General features: G+C 40.1%; 1 protein-coding gene across 1 annotated transcript; it reads left to right on the forward strand.

Moving 5' to 3' along the window:
* The first annotated feature begins 1,608 nt into the window (after positions 1-1,608).
* On the forward strand, positions 1,609-25,340 carry LOC137284389 (protein lifeguard 1-like). Its single transcript, XM_067816175.1, has 12 exons — positions 1,609-1,647; positions 15,430-15,531; positions 16,818-17,230; positions 17,419-17,483; positions 17,769-17,825; positions 18,103-18,153; positions 18,454-18,493; positions 19,003-19,040; positions 21,938-22,019; positions 22,573-22,677; positions 23,647-23,694; positions 24,155-25,340. Exons 2-12 carry the CDS (start codon positions 15,435-15,437, stop codon positions 24,302-24,304), a joined length of 1,146 nt encoding a protein of 381 aa, XP_067672276.1. The 5' UTR covers positions 1,609-1,647; positions 15,430-15,434; the 3' UTR covers positions 24,305-25,340.
* The last annotated feature ends 625 nt before the right edge of the window (positions 25,341-25,965 follow it).

The raw sequence follows: 25,965 nt of genomic DNA on the forward strand, positions 1-25,965 counted from the left end.
GGTAAGCATCACAGTTGTATTTATAAAGCCAGCCATCTCAATATCAAAACCAGATTATGTTTCAATACATCATGTACTACAGATTAAAACAAGGTTATAGACCACTAGCAACCAAAGCTGCTTCCTTCATGATTCCCTGTAGGATTCCCAGCAGGATTCCCTGTAGGATTCCCAGTAGGATTCCCAGCACAGTACTTGCTACTGGCAAACAAGAGTAAGGTCACGTGACAGTCGACCCGTGTCAGCATGTATAGGTGCCGCCCACTGCCATGGGTTCCATTGTGAGAGGGGGCTAAATCAACTTCATCGTCATGCACTGCAAATGCACTAGCCTACATCTGCTTTTCTTTTCACAAACAAAATGGATTTGCTAATTGCCTTGCACTGCCTACATCTCGTAAATGCCTTGTTTGCCAGTAGTGGTTGTGTGCAGTGTAAGCCAATATTATAATGTTACTTAGTAATAACACAAGAGTTATTTACCGTGAGTGGCAGTTGTTTCACAGCACTTTAACACCCTGATTCGCCATCAGTAATCTCAGTTGGATGGTAATAGCATCATATGTATGTATGTATGCATGTATGTATGTATGTGTGTGTGTGCGTGCGTGCGTGCGTGCGTGCATGCGCGCGCGCGCGTGTGTATGTATGTACTATGTATGTGTGTGTGTGTGTGTGTGTGTGTGTGTGTGCGTGCGTGCGTGAGTGCCTGCGTTTGTGTAGGAGAGTTACATGTACGCCATGAACATATACACGCTCGTTTGTAGGAGGAGAATTTTATCTACTTTTCAGAGAGGCGAGATTCACGAGGAACAATCCTCGTTTAAAGTTAACCTGAAAGTTGAATTATTATCATGATGATGTTCGTCGTTATTATGACTCTCCTTGTCAATGTTTGGGTTAACTCTTATGTCGTGATTACGACAAAGGTCGTCTATATAGACAGCATCATCTTTAGCGAGGAGTTAACAAAGTATGTAAAACTCCTAAAACATTGTAATTTACCACAAACTATATTTACCTGTATAAACTGTAAATTTTCCAACTGTCCATTTGCTATCATTTGGTTATTGAAATGTACTTTTGGCCATGTAACCATAAATACTGTGTAAAGCTCTTCTTCTTCTGAAGTTCACTTCAGCAAATGGTTCACCAGGCCATTATACGTACAGCGACATGATAGGAGGAGCGCCATGTCGAGTTTATAAAGCTTACACAAGTAAAACATATTTAGGTGAAACGTTTATACCTACCAGTCTAGAACAAACATGACTAAAATTCTGATTTATTTAGAAGGTTTATATTATCAGATCACTGTTGCTGGTCAGTCGCTGTGTGTCCTTCATTTATCTACTCAAAAATAGCTATTTACATGATTAGTGTTATTCACATACATGCGGCTCCTGCTAAACGCTGCCAACTCACACCTGTGTCCTTGAGACTTTGTTGTCTATTACCAACAGGTGACCACCTAATTGGACTTATTGAGTAGCCAGAGATCGATACGACAGCCTCTATTCTAGTAGCGGTCTGGTATCTAGGCAACGTCTGTTGTTTACGTTGAACAGGCACGCATCAGTGATCTTGTTTCACAATACTGCTGCCCGCACAGGAGACACGAGCTTGAAGGGAGTACACAAACGAAAGGTGAGAAAAACATTGCCACTGTTTGATCTGATTGAGTTTGTGATCAGTAAAACATTCAGTAACTTTACATATATATTGTGCGTGCATGCGTACGTACGCCTGTCTGTGCGTGCGTATCTATGAAAGGATTGATGCCTGCCTGCATGCATGGGCGTGCGTGCGCGTGCGTGAGTGAGTGTGTGTGTGTGTGTGTGTGTGTGTGTGTGTGTGTGTGTGTGTGTGTATGTGTGTAAATGTACAAGTCATAATTATGAACGTAAGAGGGGGATTTCTTATTCCTTCCAGATAAATAAATCCGAAGATCAAACAAATTACATAAACACAGGAAAGAGAGCAAAGCTATCAAACTGATATAGATGTATGCACAAGTGACTTAAACAAGATGTTTACCTAATGCTATACTTTACGTAAGAAAACACATGGATGTTTTTCATAGTGATAGCTAAGACCCTGGTTTGTGCATTATTAAAAACAGTTTCACCTGCAAACAGAAAAGAGAGTATATCGGCTTTATCCTGTTACACAAAGCAAGATATGTTTCTACATCAAGAATGTCAATCATAAACACACAAATTCGTTTCTTTCATGGGTAAAGTGTTCACAATTTAGGAGTACGAGTATCGTATGTACAGATATGTTTACATTTTTCGCCATTCATACTTTGGCGGGAATACACCCTCCTTCATGTATTATACTCGGGTAATATTACTTATATGAAAATTATATTTGTAGAGTACTGATGGTAAATAATCGCAATCTGAAGGGTTTTTTTTTGTATATATGGTTATTGCTACACAAAAAGGCAAAGTTGTTACAGAAGATTTTGCATAAAAGACCCGGAATTTGCAATAATACAGTGTGTTGTGCATCGGAAGTCCAAGAACATCGTCTTGTTGACTTTTCATGTTAATTACTACTGCATAGTCGTAGAGGTTTCTTGTAAGTATCATCCTCAGTCGCATGTTGACTGGAAGTGGTTGGAGGTGAGACTGATGACGTCCCACAGATCTTAGGGAATTTACGAGATGTTCTGTCTGGCTGGTTATAAGTAAAAAACATCACGGAAAAAAGTCAGATTTAAGTATGAAAAAAGTCATGGGGAAAATGTCATTAAAAAAAGTCAGTATTGATTATGTATTTATTTAACAGGTCATAACAAGTCATCAGCAATATCACACCACATTTGAACCTAACTTATAAAATTAATGTCATAGGAAAAAGTCATAAATTAAGAAAACGTCATTATAGCTCGCCACCTCCTCTGTGTCGGTGGAGGAGAGTGTCCTGGTGGCTGAGGGTAACAGGGGCTCAGAACCGTGTTCCTGTTGCTCAACACACCACTTTGGCCCTGACTTCACCTAGACGGGTGGCAGAACTGGCCCGGTTCTATCAATCGGCTGGTCACGCCAAGCCCTGTGCATGGTGACTATATTGGCACATTTACACTATATTGGGGTCTTGGACATTTTGATCACTAGTATATAAATTATTGATAACTTGAAACTGCCTAGAGTTCTGTGGGCCAGTCTGGCAATATTGACCTCCAAATTCAATATGTGTCCAATTACTTGTCATGGGCAGAACCACCCTTGCATTTTATTTGGTCTGCAAATATTGCTATTTGTGTCACTGTTGCTGGAGTATAGCATCCCTGTATCTCTGGTGTCGGCATCTTGGAGATCCGGTGCTATTTGACATCTTCCTCGTTGACACTCCGTGGTGGGTCGGGAGCAGGGGTGCTGAATTCTTTTCCTTTCATTATGGCAACCCCACAAGCTGGTTCATCTCGCTATGAAAAAAGAGACGCCTGGATGACCTAGATCATCCAACTGAAACAAATCCGTCAAACGTGGATTCCTGGCCTAGATTCTTAGTGACTGAAGCTTCTGACTTCCTACCCATTAAACTAAACCCATTTGCTGTTTCCAAAGCTATCCATGGTATATACGGTGAAGTTAAAAATGTCACTCGTCTCCGTAGTGGTTCACATCTGGTAGAGTGTGCACGGAGACAGTAATCGCTTAATCTCTTATCTATTGAAACATTTGTCAATGTTTAGGTTGTTGTGTCCGTGCACAGAACTCGCAATTCCTCTCGTGGTATCATACGAGACAGGGCTCGTTGTCTCTCTGACATGTCAGAGGAGGGCATAGCTGCAGAACGTGAAGACCAGGCTGTTACGGCAGTGAAGGGTTTCACTGTTGAAAAGGATGGCAACACCACAAATACAAATACCTATCTCCTGACCTTTGCTAGATCATCCCTACCACAGTCGATCAAAGCAGGTTATTTTAACATCGGGGTGGATGTGTATGTCCCTAATCCGCCCAGGTGTTATAAATATCAACGCTTTGGACATGGTTCTCACTCTTGTCTTAATTCTGTCATATGTCATCGTTGTGGTGACCATCATGAAAATACAGATCGTGAAAATGACTACACATGTGCTAACTGTGATGGCTTACATCCTGCCTCAATCAGGCCCTGTCCTGTGCTTGAACGGGAATCCAAAATTATGAAAATTAAATATGAAAAAAATATTTCTTACCTCGAATCCAAGAAACCTTTCACAAATCAGTCGTCACTTGCCTCAAATATCACTTATTCTGCCGTAGTTGCTCGCTCTGTTGCGGTGTCCCCCACTTCATGTCAGACTGACTTAACGTGGGTCACGTCCGCACAACCGGTGCCTTTAATCTCAAAACCTGCTTCCCCAGTTAGTCACTCTACGTCAGGGTCTCAGACTGAAATTCTTCCTGGGACATCACGAGATTCTGTGTTAAAATCAGATATTTCCCAACCAGCAAAGGATCAATCCAAAAAGAAGAAAGAAAAAAAAACTGAATAGAACCAAACCTACTCTCACTTCACCTTCGGCTGTTCCTCTCCAAAATGCATTTGGGCCTCTCCTCACATGCACGTGAACGTTCGCCCATTGAGCCACCATGACTCAAATGTGCACTTTAATGCAGTGGAATTGCAGAGGATTGCAGCATAACATAAATGAGCTTCACTTACTGATACAAGATTTTAAGCCGTCAGCGCTATGTCGGAAAGAGACATACCTAAAAGATGCAGATACCTTTAATTTGAGACGGTATAGTGATTACCATTTTTATTCTCCTCCTGGGGATAGAGCAACAGGGAGCGCTTCCATGTTAGTACGAGAGGATATCATTCATAACCCTGTCATTCTTACTACTAGTCTTCAGGCTGTAGCTGTTCGTTTAACGCTACACATTGCAATAACACTGTGCAGCTTGTACTTACCACCTTCTACTAATATCCATCAGTCAGAACGCCATAATTTATATGATCAACTTCCGAAGCCATGCCTCATTATGGGCGACTTCAATGGACACAACCCACTTTGGGGAAGTGACCACACTAACAATAAAGGTAAAACCCTTGAAGAATTTATTTCCTATAATGATTTATCTATTTTTAATGACGATTCAGCCACCTATTTACATCCATCTACGGGAACATATTCTTCCCTGGATCTATCACTTACCGATTCAACCTTATATACTGAATTTGAATGGATGGTCCTTGATGACCTCTGCGGGAGTGATCACTTCCCAACCATTCTCAAAAGAAACAACCCTGGTGATGATCCACCCGTATCAAGAAGGAACTTGGTCAGGGGTGATTGATCATTATTTGAGACGCTGTGTATTGAACACTTGAAACATGACTTTTTCAGGAACAGTGAAGATCCTATACAGTCGTTTTCAGATATTCTAAATGACATTGCTGACAGAACAATTCCACTGTCCTCTGCAACTCCACACATTCGCAAACCATGGTTTAATAACGAGTGTAAACAGGCCAGAAAGAGTAGGAAGAAAGCTGAAAAATATTTTCGCAAACATCCGACAGTCCATAATTTAGACAAAGTTAAAATTTTCAATGCCAAGGCTAGACGCGCCTTGAAACTGAAAAAGCGTCAGTCTTGGAAGAACTATGTTTCCCAAATAAATTCTCGCACAGCAATTTCAACATGATCCAAACGATAAAGGGCAAAGGATCAAAATCTACTGTTTAGCATCTGAAGGATGGTGATAATGTATTAACTAATAAAGCTGACATAGCACATAAAATTGGCGAAACACTTGCCAAACATTCTTCATCATCTAATTATGTTCCTGAGTTTCAAAAGTATCAGAAACAACAGGAGAAGAAAAAAAAATCGATTCTAACTCAGACAACGGAACAGATTATAACGAATGATTTTCGTTACATGAGCTCCATACCGTCCTTCAGCAAGCTCATGATACAGCAACTGGGGCTGATAACATTCATTATCAGCTCCTGAAGCATTGGCGTGAATCGTATGTATGTATGTATGTATGTATGTGTGTGTGTGTGTGTGTGTGTGTGTGTGTGTGTGTGTGTGTGTGTGTGTGTGTGTGTGTAAGTATGTATGTATGTAACACGTTTTAGTATCAAGATAAACAGTTTTAAATGATTCAATTCATGGATCACTTTGTGTGGATGATTTTAATATTTCTTGTCGTGGTAAAAATATGCATACTATTGAAATGCAACTGCAGTTGTGCTTAAAAAAAGAAATAAGTGGTGTGTCGAAAACGACTTTGAAATTTCGAAAACCAATTGTATACATGTCTGTAGAAAATGTAAACCACACAAAGATCCGGAATTGTTTTTAAATGGCTCCCCTATCAGAGTTGTTAAGGAGGCAAAGTTCTTGGGGCTGATTTTCGACTCACATTTAACTTTTCTTCCGCACATCAAATCCCTAAAAACCAAATGCCTGAAGGCGCTAGAATTATTAAAATTCGTTTCTAATTCAAAGTGGGGAGGGGATCAAGCTCAGAATTGAACCATTCATTGCTGCTGTCGGCATCGACCTGGAAAATGTAGCTCCTTACCGACTTCTTTCTTGTCCTCTTTGGCAGTTGGTTAGGCCACAAGTCGACCTAACATTAACTACGTTTAAAAATCAGGCACTAATGAATTACAATATAAACAAGAATACAATCAATTAAAACGTAAATATATCAATTACAAGTCCATATTTAAAGATGGGTGCAAAGACGGTGGCGCAGTGGCTTGTGCCACTGTCATTGGATCTAGGACAATATCTGCCAGAATACCAGATAACAGTTCAATGTTTACTGCAGAAGCTAACGCCGTATTAACAGCTCTTTAATATGTTCAAAGACACCCTAAACATATGCAATATATAATCTATTCAGACTTTCTTTCTTGCCTTCAGACCCGTGAAGGTCCCCGGGGTAGAATAGGCCTTCAGTAACCCATGCTTGCCACAAAAGGCGACTATGCTTGTCGTAAGAGGCGACTAACGGGATCGGGCGGTCAGACTCGCTGACTTGGTTGACACATGTCATCGGTTCCCAATTGTGCAGATCGATGCTCATGTTGTTGATCACTGAATTGTCTGGTCCAGACTCGATTATTCACAGACCGCCGCCATATAGCTGGAATATTGCTGAGTGCGGCGTAAAACTAAACTCACTCACTCATTCTTGCCTTCAGGTTATTAAAAATCTTTCTTGTAAACATCCACTTTTAATAGAAATTATTGAACTATATATTGATCTTGCTACTGGCCAATGCAGTTACCCAGCCATGTCGGCATTTGTGGTAACACGATGGCTGATCTTGCTGCCAAAGCAGCACTCAATAAATCTGTGACACCACTTCTTATTCCATACACTGATTATAAATCTACCATTAGATCTTACATCCGTGATCTGATGCAGAAGAGGTGAGACACTCAAGTAGGTATCAACAAATTACATGAAATAAAACCCTACATCGCTTATACTTACTTGGGTTGCCAGTCCAGATTTGAGGAGGTCATTATGCGAGCATGATTTTCTTGACTGTGTTGAATATTCCATCACAAGGGATAACTAGTTTCAATTACGAACTATGAAGGGTCTTTTAGTAATGTTAGTTATCATTTAATCATTGCGTTTTTAAAAGAAGTTGATTTGTTACATGACTTGTAAATAGATAAACATTTTATGATTGGAAGTTGAATTAGGAACTAAACTTGTTAGTGGCAGTATCGTCGAAGACTGTTGAAGTATCGTAAAGTTATTGTCCTCCCGAAAGGGTACGTAAGTCCCAACAGAGTTGAAGTCAGATTTAATCTCCCACTTTTTTAGCCGTAGAATATGTGTTATTTTAATTTGTGGCTAATCTTGCATACAGTTGCCAGCAGCTGAGGGGATGGTTTAAATTCCGCTAAGGACCATGCAGGTAGCAGAGGTATTGAAAGTCCCCATGGCCCCTAGTATGGTGATCTACCCTCTGTTGTTAGCGATCTATGGCCTGTTTTTATACTGTATTGTGCAAATAGTGATACTGTTATATTTTTATAAGTTTCCACGATAGTTTTAATACTAACTGTGATAGTCTAGTGGTTTTACTGTCCTTCGTCGTCAGGTTCTTCATAATGTCGATATATATTTCTTTCTTATGTCACGTGTATTCTCGTCACGATATGGCTGCAATATTGCCGATGTGACGTTAAATATTAACTCACTCACTCATACACTCACATTTGAACTGATTGTAATTATTCAAGTACACAGCAAGTCATCATAATTATTATTTTGACTATAAAAGTGAAATTTATAAAATACAGTATAAACATAGTACATAACTGGAGAACAGGATGTTTTATAAAAGTGATTTTCTCATGACTTTACTTATGCCTTTCTTCCAAGCACGGGTTCAGATTGGGGTATCTGCATATTACAAAGGCGATAGGGAATGCTTGTACTTCACGATCGGTCATGGGCCAAACGTCATTTGAGGCATATGGCGGAACGATGTCTATTGATGGTTGTAAACCTTTAGGTGATGCACTGACAAGCGTGGTATCGTTTGTAAGCAATACTGCAGGAAGATGTATACGATATACACAAATACCACATTTGGCTCCTCTGCGAGACGTGAAAAGATTATTTATGAAACAGGGCGAACCAAGCTGAAATATCTCACCCTCACAGCAAACATAGGAGTCGCTGTGAATATATCAGTGATGCAAGAGATCCCAGGTACTGCAGCTTTTACCAATTTCATATAACTTACATAATAATCCGCCGTGCCTGATTCTCTCAAAGGCTAATTTGTTGTCAATAAAAGCAGAGTGACCCTTCACACGAACACATTGTCAAACATCACAGTCACACACTATATGTGTCGTTGATGGGTGAATATGTGTCGTTGATTGGTGACAGCCAGACTACTGTCATAATGAGTGGTACATGCTTATAATCAGATCCATGAAGATCCGTTATAGAACTGATCTTGAGCAACCCATTAAAGGCAATGAACAAAATAGAGTGCTATCGGTCACCGTGCTATCGGTCACCGTGCTATCGGTCACCCACGCTGACTTGATTTATGGAAGAGATCGTATCCTAGCTGCGTAGACCAACACTCATAGTGTTAATCTCTAGATTTTCTGGTACATAATCCGTTATTGAAAGGTCATATAGCAGGAGCATTGCAAGAATGAGGCGTTAAACATCAATCAAACAAACAAACTGACATAAAACTAATGTCCACCAACACGACATGCTTTTGATAGTTTTGTCCTGAAAGCTCAACAAAATGGACGCTTGCTGTGGAACGTTCTCGGGCATTCAGCTGTTGACGCTGGACACACCCATACTATCTTGAGACACCCCAGCGGTTAGCCTTGGTCAGTCAACTAACACGTGTTTTGTTGACGACAATATAAGTATGAAGAGTACTTTCCCTTTGTTGGAACGGTGTATCCAGGTTGCTGACCGAGCTAAATGAGCATTATGTGCGCAGATTAATGGTGAAAGTATTGCAGTACTTCTGTGACTCATCTTTCATGTGATATTGACGTCAGTCGCACAGTATGTGGTAATATTCCCCACGTGTGAAAGGGTCATTAGTATTCACTAAAAGCCTGGGAGCGTGTCCACCCTGTATCTGCCTATGTGGTGCACTTAGTGATGAGTTTCAAACTTTACTGCAACACGCTTTGGCCTGCATAGTTGTTGTTCTTCTGTGACGGTTAAATGCAGTGTTCGCCTGTCCGTTCCTGAATAAACTGGAGGTTAGGTAGCTGTTTATACAAGGGTTGAGTGGTAAGTTACCAATATCGGACGAAGCTGGGGGCAAGGTAGGTCTGTATATGAATGTTGAGCTGCCAGTATCTGAAGAAACTGGAGGTTAGGTGTACGTAGCTCTCTATCTGAGGATTGAGTTCTAAAGTACCAATATCTGAAGACAAGTATAGTTGTCAGCTTCTCCTTTCGTTATTACCAAAGTTTCTGTCACACTGGATAATTGATTCTCTCATTTCTGAACTTGCAATATGCTTCATTCACCGATATCATCAACTTGTGGGTTCTTTAGGTGGTTCCTGGTGTTGCTGACGTAACACTCCTTGTATAGGGTCGTTTTTCAAGTCAAATGTTTGCCAACCTTGTTTACTGAGGCAAAAATCACAAGATTTGGTGGGCATGCTTTATGACGCCAAGCAGTGTCCACTACAGAAGATCTTTCTATGACTTAATTTATTCTAGGTGAGTACAAGAACGCATCACAATACCTCCAGATCTGTTTGAAACTGTACATCTTGGAGAATGTACATATTGTGCACTGTTTCGCCCAAAACACACTGAAATGTATGAGGCAGTGTAAAACTTTATAAATAGCTACATCATTTGTCACAAATAAGTTACATGCTGTTTAAGACACATTTTATACCGAGAAAACACCCGCACAAAATATAGACTTTCAAGACAAAAGTTACCAAACAGTGAATTGTTGCAGATCAGCTATGGCTGTATGTTGACATATCATGTATTCTGCTGTATAATGCTTGCTGATACAAGAAACTTTGCTATTAGCAAGCTGTTATTGTCATTTATAACGTTTTTGTCAAAAGTCATATAAATTCTGATAAACAAGGGAAAATGTACATGAATGTCACGTTTATCTACATAATCAGCTTTCACAGAATAAAGAATGACTAAATTCCGCCCTGAGTTAATCCATCGGAAAAGATATATTCAGTATTTACGATAAATTGTTGACAGTTCATAAGTTTTGGCAAGAACCAATGTCTGGACACATCTTTTTTATTTACTGCTTATATACTAAAATTGCTTTTTTGTATGTATATTTGTATATTACACACACAAGCACGCGCGCATATATTATAATAAATGCATATGATATATGCTCTATAATACAGTGTAATTTCCGGTGTACAACTTGCGAACAGTGGCGATATACATGAAATTTTCCATGTTCTCGAGTCAGTTGGGTTGGGGCCTGCTGAACCGTGCAGTCACTACACACGGTACAATAATCAACAACATCTATCAATGTTTAATGTTCACTGCTAATCATGTCAGCATTTCGGATAAAGAGAAATGAGTCCTTCCATAACAAGATTTCTGCTTCTTTGTGCCTTTGTTAACCTGCAGTGGCCTTGAACCTTTGCTTGGGGTGGGACTGACGCACAACAACCTAATTACAACACGGGTAATTGCACCTTTGTATACTTAATTAACTGACTTAGGCGACAGGTTCCCTCGCCGTGTTATGCGTACTCTTATCACCACACTGGCTGGTGTAAGATCGATCAGTCCCTAACTTCTGAGCAACGACAATATCCGGTATTTCGGAACATGGTATGAATTAATATTGTCATTGAATTTTGTCCCGTTAATATTTTCCAAATTGGAAATTATATATATATATATATATATATATATATATATATATATGTGTGTGTGTGTGTGTGTGTGTGTGTGTGTGTGTGTGTGTGTGTGTGTGTGTGTGTGTGTGTGTGTGTGTGTGTGTGTGTGTGTGTGTGTGTGTGTGTGTGTGTGTGGTCAAATCTACCAAATCTACGGCCCAGTTGCACGAGATTTCGCGAAACGTTGAACATCGGTCGCTTTGTTGAGTTCTGAAATATATTGAACTGAGTGATGATGTGATCGTAATCAGTTACATGTACATGTAGTTCTAGTGGGTAGTGTACTAGTATGTTTAGGGCTTCCGTAATTTCCTAACCCACAAAATGGTCTTATCTCTACAAATTTCGGCACCCTAAAATTGGAAATTTCTTAACCTTATTTCTCTATTTCTAACAATTCCTGTATCAGATATGGCTTTTCCATATGATTTAGTCAAGGTGTTTTTAATGTTATGCGATCTTAATCGGAATTAGTACTTTATCTATAACGTTGGTTCTTACACTGGGAAACGATTTGGGTTACGACGTCGTTTCCATGATTACGAAATCATTTAGGGTACGCAGTTACTGTAACCCAGTCAATACAGATTTTGTCGATAGTCTATTGACGTTCGTTCAGCATATTACCATCCAACCCATGCGTTTTGTCTGCAGCTTGTCATATTCACTTGACTACCCATCTGTGTATATATTAGCTGCGATTTGTTGGTTCAGATTGCTACGGTTATATTTGCGGTATACACTTCGTGTTAGTTTTTCGCCTCGATTTCTATGGCGATGTGGTAGCCTAGTGGTTAAAGCGCTCGCTAAGTCAATTTCCGGCATCTCCCGACTGGATATTGCTGGAATATTGATAAGAGCGGGATAAATCTAAACTCACTCACTCACCCACAATTATTGTGTTTATGAGATGCCCACATATCTGCTTCAGAGTTTTGTTAAGTCTCTAATATAGTGTTTGAAACATATAGAGTTACATATTGTCGCATTTCCTTAAATGCCAACACTGAATTTGTGGTCACTTGACAAAGGAGACCCTTAAAAAGAAAATGGCGTCTCCCGTCGTCTCTGGATCGTCTTCCTCACGCACGTGTCCGAAGCAAGTAAAGCGCCTTTCTTGTATCCAATAGTCGTAATTCCTTGTATCCTCAAGTGCTGTATCAATTGTGGCACTTTCAGAATGTTGGAATCAACCTTAAAGAGATGCTGCCAGCTGTATAATGGAGGCCATTTTGTAAGGATAAAGAGTCATGTGTCATGTGATTGGCGAGAAAATCACGTGAGATCTCGTAGACCGGATGATGGACCGTTTTTACAAAAAACTTGAATACGAGTATGTTGTGTGGTTCGGTAATTAAATCGACCAGAAGGTCAATACTGAAATGATATTGATATGCTTGACACTAAATTATTCACAACCAGTTAAAGTTGTTTCTTTTATCAGCTGTCAACATGGATGTACCGTTCCAAAGAAAGGGACCGACCTCGTCATACTCGTAAATAAAACACGTACTGTGGACTGGCCAAAATTTATCGTTGAGGTGTCAGAAGACACACTGAATTCACAGGAACTAACTGCATTGCTTTCGTAATGGAAATGTGGGAATATTGAGTTGTAGTTTCTGATATCTTTCGACTAAACTCACATCTGTTTGAACCCAATAAATAGGTCCGTATGATCTCTTTCAAACACGTGGATACAACTACATGTATACCAATATCAGCTGATTAGAGGCAGAATCTTATGCCAGTCATAACATAGGTATGACAGTACTTACTCTTGTTTTTTATGTTGTAGAGTTGTGGTAGTGAAAATAAACACACATGACCACATTAAACTGACAATTTCCAAAGCGAATGACCATGTGATACAGCTGTTACTGGTGTTTAGCGCTCTAAACACAGTTTCTCATAACACATATTCTATTATGAATGATAGTTGTGAAAAGGGTCAAAGCGTATCCAAGACAAATATTCCGCATGACGCTTCTGTACACTTGATACATTTTCAAAATGTCCGAAACTGTTTGTCTGTCAAGTTGGTATTTAAGTGCACGATATTTATGAGTTGTCCGAGAAATTGCATCACAATCTTTTTGGTGACTCAAGTAATTTATATTACAAGTGACACGTGTCACTCACCAATGGGCCTAATGCTTATCCATGCACCTTTTATCAGGCAACACCAAGGAGCTTAATACACTGTATTGTTTATACACGTTCAGTCAATCAAAAGGAGAGCCGAAACACCGGATGAAGGACAAGAGATCGATATTTACTGGTTTGTGCCGAAATACGGAATAGCCTGACGTCGGATTAGAGGGCGTGTAACTGATCATACGTTAACTCGTGTTTGAACCAAATTCTAGTGCCAATATTGAGAGCATGTCGGATTGGAGGGCTACCGGTTTAGACGGGTTCTTCTGTATAACGTTTATCATGATCCACGTGTGCTTATATGATTAGTCCGGACGCATTTGTGCTCATTTTGTTCGCGTGAGTAAAGGTCGTGACAAAAGGACTTTAGCATGGATTTGCATTGGATATGGCAGCGGTTAGGATTAATATAGGTTAAAGCTTTGAGTGTTTACCACACGCACTGCCTTGAAACGAAGGAATCACAACCTGTCAGTCCTTAAACTAACAATTTGTCTAAGTCTAAGTAAGAATGCTATATATAATTGTTTTAAAAAATCATTTCGGAAACAAAGTTTTGTCAGTTCAATTTTGATTTAGTCAGTTATATAAATCCGGAAGCTACCATAGTCAGTTGCTGTCATCTATTGACAATAGCTTCATCAAGTGTGGCAATAGAACATTTAGACAAGTAGCAGGTATCAATGTAGAACCGTATGGTTGCCTTCTCCTAAATGATATGTTTCATTTTTTTATACACCAACGCACTTTTGTGAGATAAAATGTCTTTGTTAAGAAGGTCATGTCCTAGTTTCAGGCAAATGAGGTCTTTCAACAATACCAAGAGTATTCACCAGGGTTGGATTGAGTGACTGTAGTTTTCCGCCGTTTTTAGCAATATTCCAGCACTTTCACTGCTATGAACACCAATATTGGCCTTTACACAGTGTACCCATGTGAAGAATCGAACCCAGGTCATCGATGTGACGATCGAACGTTTGAACCACTGGGCAAGTCCACCGGCCCATAAGTGTTGCAAATGAAATGACAACCGAGAAACCACATTCAGTTTCTTGTTCCCTGGATGGAAATCCAAACCGAAGTTAACCTCTCTCCCATACTCTGTGACAAGGAGGGTGATTTCCATTTCCCAGTCATGACTGTCCCTTTCGTGTCGAGATATACACAAACAAGTGCCGCTTTAGGCGTCTACATATTCGAGTTACAGAGGTGCTTTTGACAATGACTGTACATACTTTAAGCAATGCAAAGAATGATATTTTACTTTCATCTTGGTATATAATATTTCAATCAACGTTTCTCCTTGAAACGCCTAGTGGGGCCATTCCTGATTAATGCATAATATACTCATAGGTAGTTACGGAGTGTGACACATTGCTTGGCATTCTTTCCCATGCTATGACATTCACAGATGGTTTACATCACTGTTTTCTCTCGGGCTTGACTTTAATGAGTGAATGAGTTTAGAATACGCCGCACACAACGATATTCCAGCTATATGGCGGCGGTGTGTAATTAGAGTGCACCAGACAATCCCGTGATGAATAGCACGAGCTTCAAACTACGCCATTGGGAAACGATGACATGTTTCAACTAGGCCAGCCAGCCGGACCATCCGATCCCGTTAGTCACCTGACAAGCGTGGGTTGTTGAAGATGAATTCTACCCCGAATATTCACGGGAGTGTATCTAATGGATCGGATGGTGATGCTTGGGGCCCTATCACAGCGGTATTCGCTGGTGGGGGCGTTTGACGTCAGAGAAACAGTTATCCTTTTGTTGAAAATGGCAATGTAGAAGAGGACCTGATTCCGAACACCCGGTGTCATTACATCATTTCAGTGTTCATTTAAGTCAATGTGGGTTTTTTTCAGACAAGATGTCTACCGAGCCTCCCCCTCCACCAACCTACGAACAGGTCTTGTTAGAAACCCAGGGTGATGCCAGTATGGACATATTCACAATACAACACTCCGGTAAGACTTCCCGTAAAGGTATTTTCTTGTTTGACATTTCTGGCGCACCCATACACGACAAGAAATGACTGAACCCTAAATGGTATCTTTAATTTAAAGAAACTATATGAAGTTACACTTATTGAAATCAAATGGAACCGAGACATTGGTGAAAACAATTATGAACTCAACCTATTCTGGCCGAGTTAATTAAAGATACTCTACTAAAGGACTAAAAAATGAGAAAAGACATGATGCATGGAGGACTGTGATCAGTTCTTGTCGGGTGCCTGGACGGCGTGGACCAAGATCCTTGACATTCCAAAGGCGTCCTTGGGGACATGTCTGGGACGCTCAGCACAATTCCGGTGTCAGGCGTCGTCATGCTTATAAAGTACATTACGTGGTCGTTGTTGTAGATGTGGCTTGACAGGTAGGCGATTATTGTCATTCCCGTAACGCTTAGTCGTCACGTTTCTTTTGCCAGCGACCAGTGGCATTCTCTCCGGCACACCAATACTACCCTCAGCCATAAGACACGACATCCTGAACGCCACATCTGTTTTTTTCTTCCATTCGGCGTTCCATTCGGTGTTTCCCATCAGCGCTGAACTGACAGAACCTGATTTTCGTAGTGGCGAGGACCTTGAGACATTCAGGTCGCTGCCAACGATGTGCGGCCCTGTTTCATATCAGTTTCCGATGCAAGCGCGGTAGTCATTAATTCAACGAGCCATGTGTCACCCACCACAGTCTGTCGACAATATACTGCAAGACATACATCGATGATGACGTTACTGTGTCGGGAATCGGTCCCAGACACAAAGTACAAAAGTACCGGTCTTCATTAGGTGTGGGTACTCCTAGTCTCCCTGTTCCTGTCTGCTTCATGCCAGGGCGGCCTGTCTGTTACGATATATCAAGTTATTTAGACATAGGAGCAATCAAACGTTATATCAATGGTTGGCATGGGCGGGCCCAATCTCATTTTGTTCAACATTCCCTGACACAGTAGTCTAGATAAGCGGTAGACAGCTTTAGCATAGGTTAATGGAATGGGTGAAAACATTGGTCAGTGGTGCATATATTTTCATGACAGTTCAGTGCTTCATCCTCTCTTTCAGAAAGAGGTAATGCAGATAAACAGGATTTCAGTATCCGTGCAGTTTATTAAATTATAGCTACGTCATGTACAACAATTTAATCTTCGGCAGTAGTAGAAACCAAACACATGTCTATCTGACTTATATTGTCATTGTAATGAAGTTGTTTTTTTTGCACGTATCCTGAAAATTGTGTGTTTTCAGGTGCGAGAGATTTAGGTTATATCCCCTACATAGGCGATGATGAAAGGCCGCCTCCATCAAGACAAGCCTTTCTAACATCTCCTACGGCAGAAGCTGCACCCTTACCTCAAAAAGGCACACCGCAAGCTTCACCGGAAAAGACTCCAGCCTTACCACCTGAACCAGTGCTCCCAGAAGCAGTAGCGGCAGCAGAGCTACCACCACCACCTCCAGAACCAGCACAAGCACCAAAACCAAAACCAAAGCCACAACCAAAGCCAAAGCCAAAGCCAGCAGCCACCCCTGCAACACCCTCAAGTACTTCAAATAAGACTGCACCAAAACCTACTGGAGCAGGAACATCGACCCCTGCGGCCAACCCTTCTTCGAAAAGCTCCAAAAGCAAGGAAGACCGAAGAGCATTGATTAGGAGGGTAGGGCTGTTATGTTAGAATGCTGAAAAAGATAATAAAGCATAGTGTGTTCAATCAATAAATCAGTCAATCGATCAGTACATAGATCGACCAGTCAAACGAGAACACTAAATAACACTACGATATTTTGGCTTCTTCGATAACTTCATGATGCTACATGAACTTATGTACTACCAATACTTTTACAGCTGTACCTTCTCCTCATGGCGATACAGCTTGCCGCAGTTGCATCTGTCAGTATCTTTGTCTTTATGTAAGTAAACAATACTTTCTCTAAACATATGACTTCAATGATGCAAGACTCTTTTCATATGAATTCTTTGCACATATTACTATGATAATAATTTGATAAAGAGCTGAAATCTTTGGTGCCTTAAATCGAGTTATTCGTCTTTCGAAACAAGCACAGTGCGGACAGATCATTATATAGATGGAGATCAACACTTGTAACTTAAATCCTTATTCGCTTATTGGCCCCTTGGTCATGAATGGATTAAGTGAACATTCTCAAGGCAATAATGTCGTGTGTATTTATCAGCAAACCGATCACACGCTGGATGAAGAAGGATGGGCTACCCCTGCTGTACGCTTCTATGTGAGTTACCCAGCATACTATCAGTTTTGATATCTAAAACGCAGTTGAAGGTATTCAATCTGACAGAGCCGTCTTTACCCAATTATTCACAGTGTTTCAGTTTATTTCACCTTGACCTCGTCTTGTGCGAAGTGAAAGAGTTAAACATGTGAAGTTCAACTCTCTTGACCGACATAGGTTTGAGGATAACTTATAATCATTTATCATTCATTTTCTGTAATGGTGAATCAACGTGTCAATTAGCATCCCATGATAGATATTCCCGTTTGTTTTGCAGTGGGGTGTTTCTGTGGGCCTTTGTCGTCTTGGCTATAATCCTCCCCACCAAGTAAGTACGTAGGGGGAGATTTGGTCGCCTCTTCTGTAACGTTCTAGTAAACCTCCCGACGCACGACTGTCCACCTCTCTGCCAACAAAGGCTAGTTTCTACTCTGGGAATCACCAACCTACATTGGTTACAAACCTGTGATCATAACTAATGCGGACATGGAACTTCTAAATCAATCAATTATATCATGAATTATATCTGTTGTGTTTAAAAGGGTTAGAGCTATATGCCGGGTTAAGTCTGTTTTAATGCTGCTACTGATGCTGAACAGATGACGCACTTTTGTGACTTTCTTTACAGGAAAAAAGTTGAAGGAAACGGCCTCCGCTTTATCATATTTGTAAGTACCCGGGGAAGAATGCAAGTCAGAAAAATACCTCTATGACCCCTGTCTTATAAGCCGCTGACAAGAAGGAATGCTTGGTTAGAATGGCAGTTGGCATGCATAATTCGTAATTGGCCTAAATGTCTAATTGGCAATGTATCCCTGAAACATGTTTAGATCAGCGGTTGGTGACTTATGGCGGTACGTAATGCCATACTTTAGATGTTTGTGACTTATGGCGGTACGTAATACCATACTTCAGATGTTTGTGACTTATGGTGATACATAATGCTGAGACCGTCTGTCGTTTGGACAACGAAAACCCAAGCTGGCTGAACCAGACGAACAATAGATTTGATAGTTACAGTCGTTGCTTCAATGAAGATGAAGCACAGTCAGCTGTAACACTGACTTTTACACCTCAACTTGGCGTTTATTTAGAAGGTGTTTGTTTGATTTGCAATCAGTTTGCATGCAAAGACATGATAGTTCCATGCATAGCTGTGAATGCATTTGTGTTTCAGGCCTTCACCTATGCATGCCTTCTTGGAGCAGTATCTGGGTGAGTTTGAATCAATCATCTGTCACATATTCGAATATCGCTAAAATTACAGTGTATCTCTCCTCTATCAAAAATGTTATTGTTGGTGGCAACTGCCATCTGATTGTTGTATGCAGAGGGGTTGAAACAGAAAAAGGCGGCCATTTTGGTTTTCTTGCAATGATACACCTGGGTAACCTAATTAAACACCGTTATGCGAGGAATCGTCTAAAATCATGACCTCATAACGAAGGCTGCAGACCATGATCACGTTGACAGAGAACGGTCTGGTGGGTATGACTCATGATACAGGTGGCTGAACGTAGTCACACACTCTGGGGTCAAGACTGACCTCAGGTCACAGACCCTCATTACGCAGAAGATTCTGGAAGGTATGATATCACATCAGGGCTTGTTTCTGTCTACAGTACACACAATAGAGAGTATATTATGTAGTAATTATTGAATACTATGATCCTTGATGTGAAGTGTTTAAAGTGAATGTTACAACACAACTCAAACTTTTATCACAAATATGTCATTCTCAAAAACACCAACTACTTGACGGTGAGGTTATTTTCTACAGACCATTGAAAAGGTATTGTAACCAAAGACTTAAAGGTTGACCACATCCCTAATCTATACAATGGAATGACCCGCCATGTGCCACTACAATACAAAAAGGTTTCCCTCTATTTGTCAGCCTGTCAACCTGACAGCTCCAATGATAAGACATATTCATTCCATACCGAAACATGAGTCTAATTAACTTATTCAGACAATGACCTACTTTTTAGCCGATCCGAATTTTCTGGTGTGAAAGTGAAAACAGACATCAGAAACAACTCTGGTTACTCTGAATTCCAGTTCCTTGTTTCGTAAGAAAATTGTATTTACACCAAATATCAATGGACAAACGTCATGGTAGACTTTTCTTCTCCATGTATTATATATAGAATCAAAGGATCTCCTTTCCCTTCAACCTGAGCATGTAAAATTGTGTCCATTTATCTGCATCGGTACGTCGAGTTTGTATTGTGGATTATTCATGGCGAAAACAAGAGATATCCTGTCTTAACTGACCTTCAGCTTTAATGGCTTGGTATAGCTTCTAGAGTTCAGTATAAATTTTGCATCGACATCCATACTGTTTCCAGGCGAAGTACACATTCCGAAATCAAGAGTTTTTAAATCACTGTTTCATGATGTCATGACGTTGTTATACATCTGATCTAAAAATAACCTTGGGAAACCTGGGTCTTTATTCTCGAAGCGTTCGTAGCCCTAACAATTCTTAACTTTGATCGTAGCCAATGTGTTAAGTGTGGGCTTAAGAAGTTGGTAGGGCTACAAACGTTTCGAGAATAGCTAGCCTGATGGATATTGCATAGGAACGTCAATTGAGAGGTCAAATTGTCAGCACTGCTTCACCGTTTGCAACAGCTTAAGCAGTGCGGTGTTTCGACTGTTCATAATCTTGCATATGAAGCCCACAATCAAATGCATATTGGCCTTCATTCCTGTCATCGTCAGTTCTAAAAGATAATACGGTCACTCAACCCTTGGCACAGACTTCTTCATCACATATTTCCGAGCAAAATCGATTGTTCCACAGTAAATCCTAAAAACAAAACAAAACAAAAACAAAAACCAAAACCAAAAAACAAAACAAAAACAAAGACAACCCCCCAAAAAACAACAACAAACAAACAAAAAAAAACCCCAAAAAACAAAACAAAACAAAAACAACAACAAAAAAACAAAAAAAACAAACAAACAAAAAACAAAACAAAAACGAAAACAAACAAACGTATTTCACATAAATATGCCATTCATTAACAGATATCTCTTGATATTTCTGTTTTCAATCTATCTCTAGTTATGTTAAGGCATGTAAAACAAAACATACAAACGAAAAGACAAAATAGGAAATATATTTTAGAACCACTCGATTTCATAAAATGGTTACTTTGGACATGTCAGGTGAATAGTAACTAGTGAACTGGTGCACGTGGTCGTCATCTCAGAAATGGACTGTCAACAGAATACGCGAGGCAGTGTCAACTCCCCTTCATTTTGTTTTTCTTTTCTATGATGTCGTTTCCATCCTTTCTTTAACACTACTCATGTCAATTTTACTTCTTTGAGGTAAACAGCCAACAAAACCAGTAGAGTCAATAGCATGCGTGTGTTCTCTCTTTCGAACGAGATGCGAATAAATTCCCAAACCTTATTTTTCCCACATGAATCTAATGAGATCATCCGGGTGTTAAATAAGGTGATCCATTATCATTAAAAGAACAAAATGGCCGTCTTTTGCTATCTCAACCCCCCTGTATACAACATCTGGTCCAACTGATCATCACGGGTCAATATTTGAGCAATCTAACCACGAGAAGTGGTCCACATATCGTTAGTGGCAACTGATCAACATTTGATCCAGTTCATCAATGCCAGTCAAAGGTTTCACCTGAGTGTTCATTGACCGTTACCTGGCGACCGCTGTGTTTCTTCAGCGGCAAGAATCAGACTATCGGATCAGTATGAAATCAATAGATTCCACTAGAATTCAGATGTATTCAACGTCATTGTATGAAGTAGATAATCTGTTTCATTTTCTGTAGATAATCTTTTTCTATAGTTTGCTATTCTTTCTTAAATTTCCAACTTCTGCACGCCAATAAAAGACGTTAACGCACTATTTTATGAAAATACAGTTCATGTGGTTTTAAACACATTTTTGTACAAATCTGCACCGAAGTACATTAGTTAATTGGAATAAAGCCCTTCTCGTGGCATGTTCTTTGCATCATTCAAGTTTCGCAACAACAAGCCTTAAACACGTGAAAACCAATAAGTCAGATATATCGCTCAAATATATTTCATTCAATGTTCCTTTTGTTTGTTTCCTATTCCAGTCATTTCGCAACCTATTGTTTGCTTGCCGCTAGTGTGATGATGGGGCTCACCTACCTGTGTGTCGTCATCTTTTCCATGAAGGTAGATATTATTTCAGGACGAAAAACTGTCTTCTTAGACTTTGTAAGATATTCCATTAAACTCTCTTTGCATACATGGTATGAAATATTGGCTGAAATCGTTCCTTCGTCACGCTGAAGAACGAGTCTCGCTTCCTCATACAAGTACAATATGTTTTCGGTGACCCGCTGTGATATTGATCGATTCCACACACAGGTACAATATTTGGAGCCTATTTCTGACGTCGACCGCCGTGACATTGTAAGAATGGAAACCCGTCTTACTTACTCAGTCTTTTAACCCACGAAGATCCGGGTTAGAATTTACCTTCATTAACTCATGCTTGTTGTAAGAGGCGACTAATGGGTTGGGATGGTTGATGACTTCGTTGACATGTCATCGCATCCCAATCGCGTAGATCGATGCTCATGCTCTTGGTCACGGGCTTGTCTGGTCCAGACCCGATTGTTTACAAACCGCCCCCATACAGCTGGAATACTGCTGAGTGCGGCGTTGAACAACCATCAACAAACTACTCAGTCTTTCACTTACATAACACAACCTGTGTGTTTAGACTGACATCACCATGAAGAAGGGGCTGATTTTCGTCACCGTCGTGTTGCTCCTTGTCATTGGCGCCATCTGCATTGGCACCTACTTCGTCTTTGGACTTTACAAGGTGAGTCAGACTGAAAGCATATGCCACACACTTATGTGAAACACCACAAGCACACAAAATATTATTATGTGTTCTTCAAGTCTTACATATTTTAAACCTGAGACTTTCAACAAATTCCATCAATAAGTGATGAGACTTAAACATAAAACTTAAATTGTATCAGCCAGCCCTACTGTCATATAAAGGCAGTAAATGTCCAGTGAAGTCTTTTCTTCGGCTTCTGAATCCCCCGCGTCATGGGCTTCTGAATCCCCCGCGTCATGGGCTTCTATTCAGATTATATGATTCATTTTTATCAAAATGATGTTATTGCTGAGGCTAGACATTATTCCTATTGTCTTTATCCGGAACACATCCCAAGCTAGACACTGAAAGTCAACACTTTTAATTTATTGTTTTCAGTGATGACAATGAGCATTTGGCCAGTAACACATTGGTAGTTAAGCAGTATAACATATCGTGCTGTATTTTAGACTGTTATACTGTAGTGTAATCAGTCGTGTTGAAGTTTAACCAATTGTTGTAGTGTAACCAATTGTGTTGTAGTGTAACCAGTTGTGTTGTAGTTTAACTTCATGTACTGTAGTCTAACTAGCTGTAGTTTAATCATTTGTGTTGTAGTTTAACATGGCACAATATAAACGGTTCAAGGCTTTATTTATCGGGAAATTCAGTAAACCATTTCAAGAAGTGATAATACTAAGAACAATGAGGGTGTCCTGTCCCAACCATCCTGTCACAAACACATGCAAAGGCAAGTCAAGATCAGGAGGAACAAGCATGACAGAAAAGGCAAATTATCTTGTATACGGTATCCTTTTATTCACTATCCTTCTTGATCCTTGATACTCGTATATTCCTTCCGTTTCATGGGTTCTTTATACAGGGGTAAAACACACTTTGGTATATGTATGAGTGTGAGTGTTTTGGTATAATAAGATGAAATACCTTATATGTTTATATTTTCAGCTCCGGGACAGTGGCATTGGGGGAGCCATTGCACTAGTCCTCTGTGAGGTAAGTGAATAGGACGGACAGATGCAGTTGAATTTCCGAGTACAACAGAAAAATTAAAAGAAGTGTTACGTCTCGATGAAAACACGAATTCTTTATGGATTGTGAAAAACATAACGTCTGGTTGTTTATGCATAAATGTGCAGAACACAAGGACCTCGGACATTGTCTTGTTCATTTTAACTTCATACCAACTGTAAGTACAGTTTCCGTAAGGCTAATATGTTATGAGTGTTTCATCTAACGAATAACGTATATCTTTAGTACAAGGAAATGATTATCAAAACAGCTTCGTGTTTAGTGATTTAGTGTCCTGAATATACATGTTGAAATACATTGTTTCTCGAATTATGTCCACATCATGAGATTATTAATATAGAGAATAAGACGTGATGGAGAATATATGTGCATGCTGAAGAGTACGTGTTATTACAGTTAGTGATAATGGTATATTCTCTTTCAGCTCTTTACGGTGTCCATTCAGCTGATGCTATCTAAGGACAATCATGGTTTCACCAAAGACAACCCCTGTCTGGCTTTCTTTAATATATTTTCGCATATGAAAGATGCAATTATCTTTGGCATCACGAAGATCTTGTGTTGTGCAATATAGCCTCTGCTGCGAATGTTGTTCATATATCTGGATCCTGTTGATTCTCCACCATGGCTGAACCACGACACGAGGCATATTGTATGTTTTATTTATTTGATAATGGTGTACATTACACACACTAATGGTCATCGGTCATGTAATTACAATTACTATCAATATCACTAATATTAATCTGTTTTAGGTATATGGCTTGTTCTTTACCAATGTAAGAATTGAAGTGCCTTTAGTTTGGTGGGTAGGTCTGCTGATATTATTTTGTTAGTTCTATTTTGCTTGATCGTAAATGGCATCGCTGGGTATTTACCTCTGTTTAGATAACCCCTAACAGCATCAGTACTACGACTGGTATTGTCCCTAAAGTTCTCAAGTAGTCTCAAGTACAAAACGTAATTCCTTGCATAATAACATGTGCATTTTGGAGCAAGATATGAATGAATTGATCGTTAGTTGCACTGAAACTGCTGTTCGACATGATGAAGCGTGAAACAATATGTGCGACAAGAAAGACCAACTTACGATCGTGGGTTAAAACACCACCTCTTAAGCTGACAAGCTGGAATGGCAGTATTCGCGCCCCTAGTGTTAACTGCCTTGGTACGTTCAGCTGACACAATCATAGCGTTGTCGCTTCTGTCTGATAGTGATGTTCACTTCTGTCTAGTAGTGATCTTCACGTCTGTGTGGACATCTGTCTGGTAGTGATGTTGACGTACATCTGGTAGTGACGTTGACGTCTGTCTGGTAGTGATGTTGACGTCTGTCTGTTAGTGATGTTGACGTCTGTCTGGACGTCTGTTAGTAATGTTGACGTCTGTCTGTGAGTGATGTTGACGTCTGTCTGATAGTGATGTTGACGTCTCTCTGGTAGTGATGTTGACGTTTGATGTTTGTACTATGAAATGGTTACTTGTTTTGGATTTGGATTTGTTTGTTCATGGCAAACATGTTGTATGTCTAATATGCGTTGAAATATTTACAGTGTTACGGGTTAATTCCCTTGCAACTAAATCTTGAATGTAAAATCGTTTTCCAAAAAGCATCACCTCTGTTTTGTATCACAGTTCTGTACGGTTTGCAGCAGCTCACAATGGGGGCCAGGAACGCGGACCTGTTTGGGTGAGCTAAAACTCTACAAACGATCGTGCGACTAAGATTAGTCGTAATTACGACACTGTGACGTAAAGCTGATGTCACTACGCGGAGGTGTACAAAGTGACCCTAGCACAGAGATGATCGTTAATCCCATACCTTAACGGCTCATCCACTGTGGTAACTAAGGTTGTTTTGCATACCTGCATCCTGACTAGAAACGTTCGTAGCCGTGTTAACGTCTTATACCCATTCTTAACACACTGGCTACGATCCAAGTTATAAATTCTGAGGGTTACGAACGTTTCGAGAACAACGGCCCAGGGCTCACTTGCACAAAGCGATTTTAGTGCTATGACTATCGTAAGCCTGTGTTGGAGAATGGGCGCTGCAATCATTGCAACGCTAAGATCGCTTTGTGCAAGTATGTCCAGGATCCCGATGCACAAATAGGAAATATAGTAAATTATTCAGCTATGACAGGTCGTAACGTTACGAATGTCTTTTGGGTCGGGAATCTGATCTATAAAGTATTCGTAGCTATGCGATATTCGAGCTACCACGATAAACTA

The sequence above is a fragment of the Haliotis asinina genome, chromosome 5 (assembly GCF_037392515.1).
Source record: "Haliotis asinina isolate JCU_RB_2024 chromosome 5, JCU_Hal_asi_v2, whole genome shotgun sequence".
Taxonomy (NCBI): domain Eukaryota; kingdom Metazoa; phylum Mollusca; class Gastropoda; order Lepetellida; family Haliotidae; genus Haliotis; species Haliotis asinina.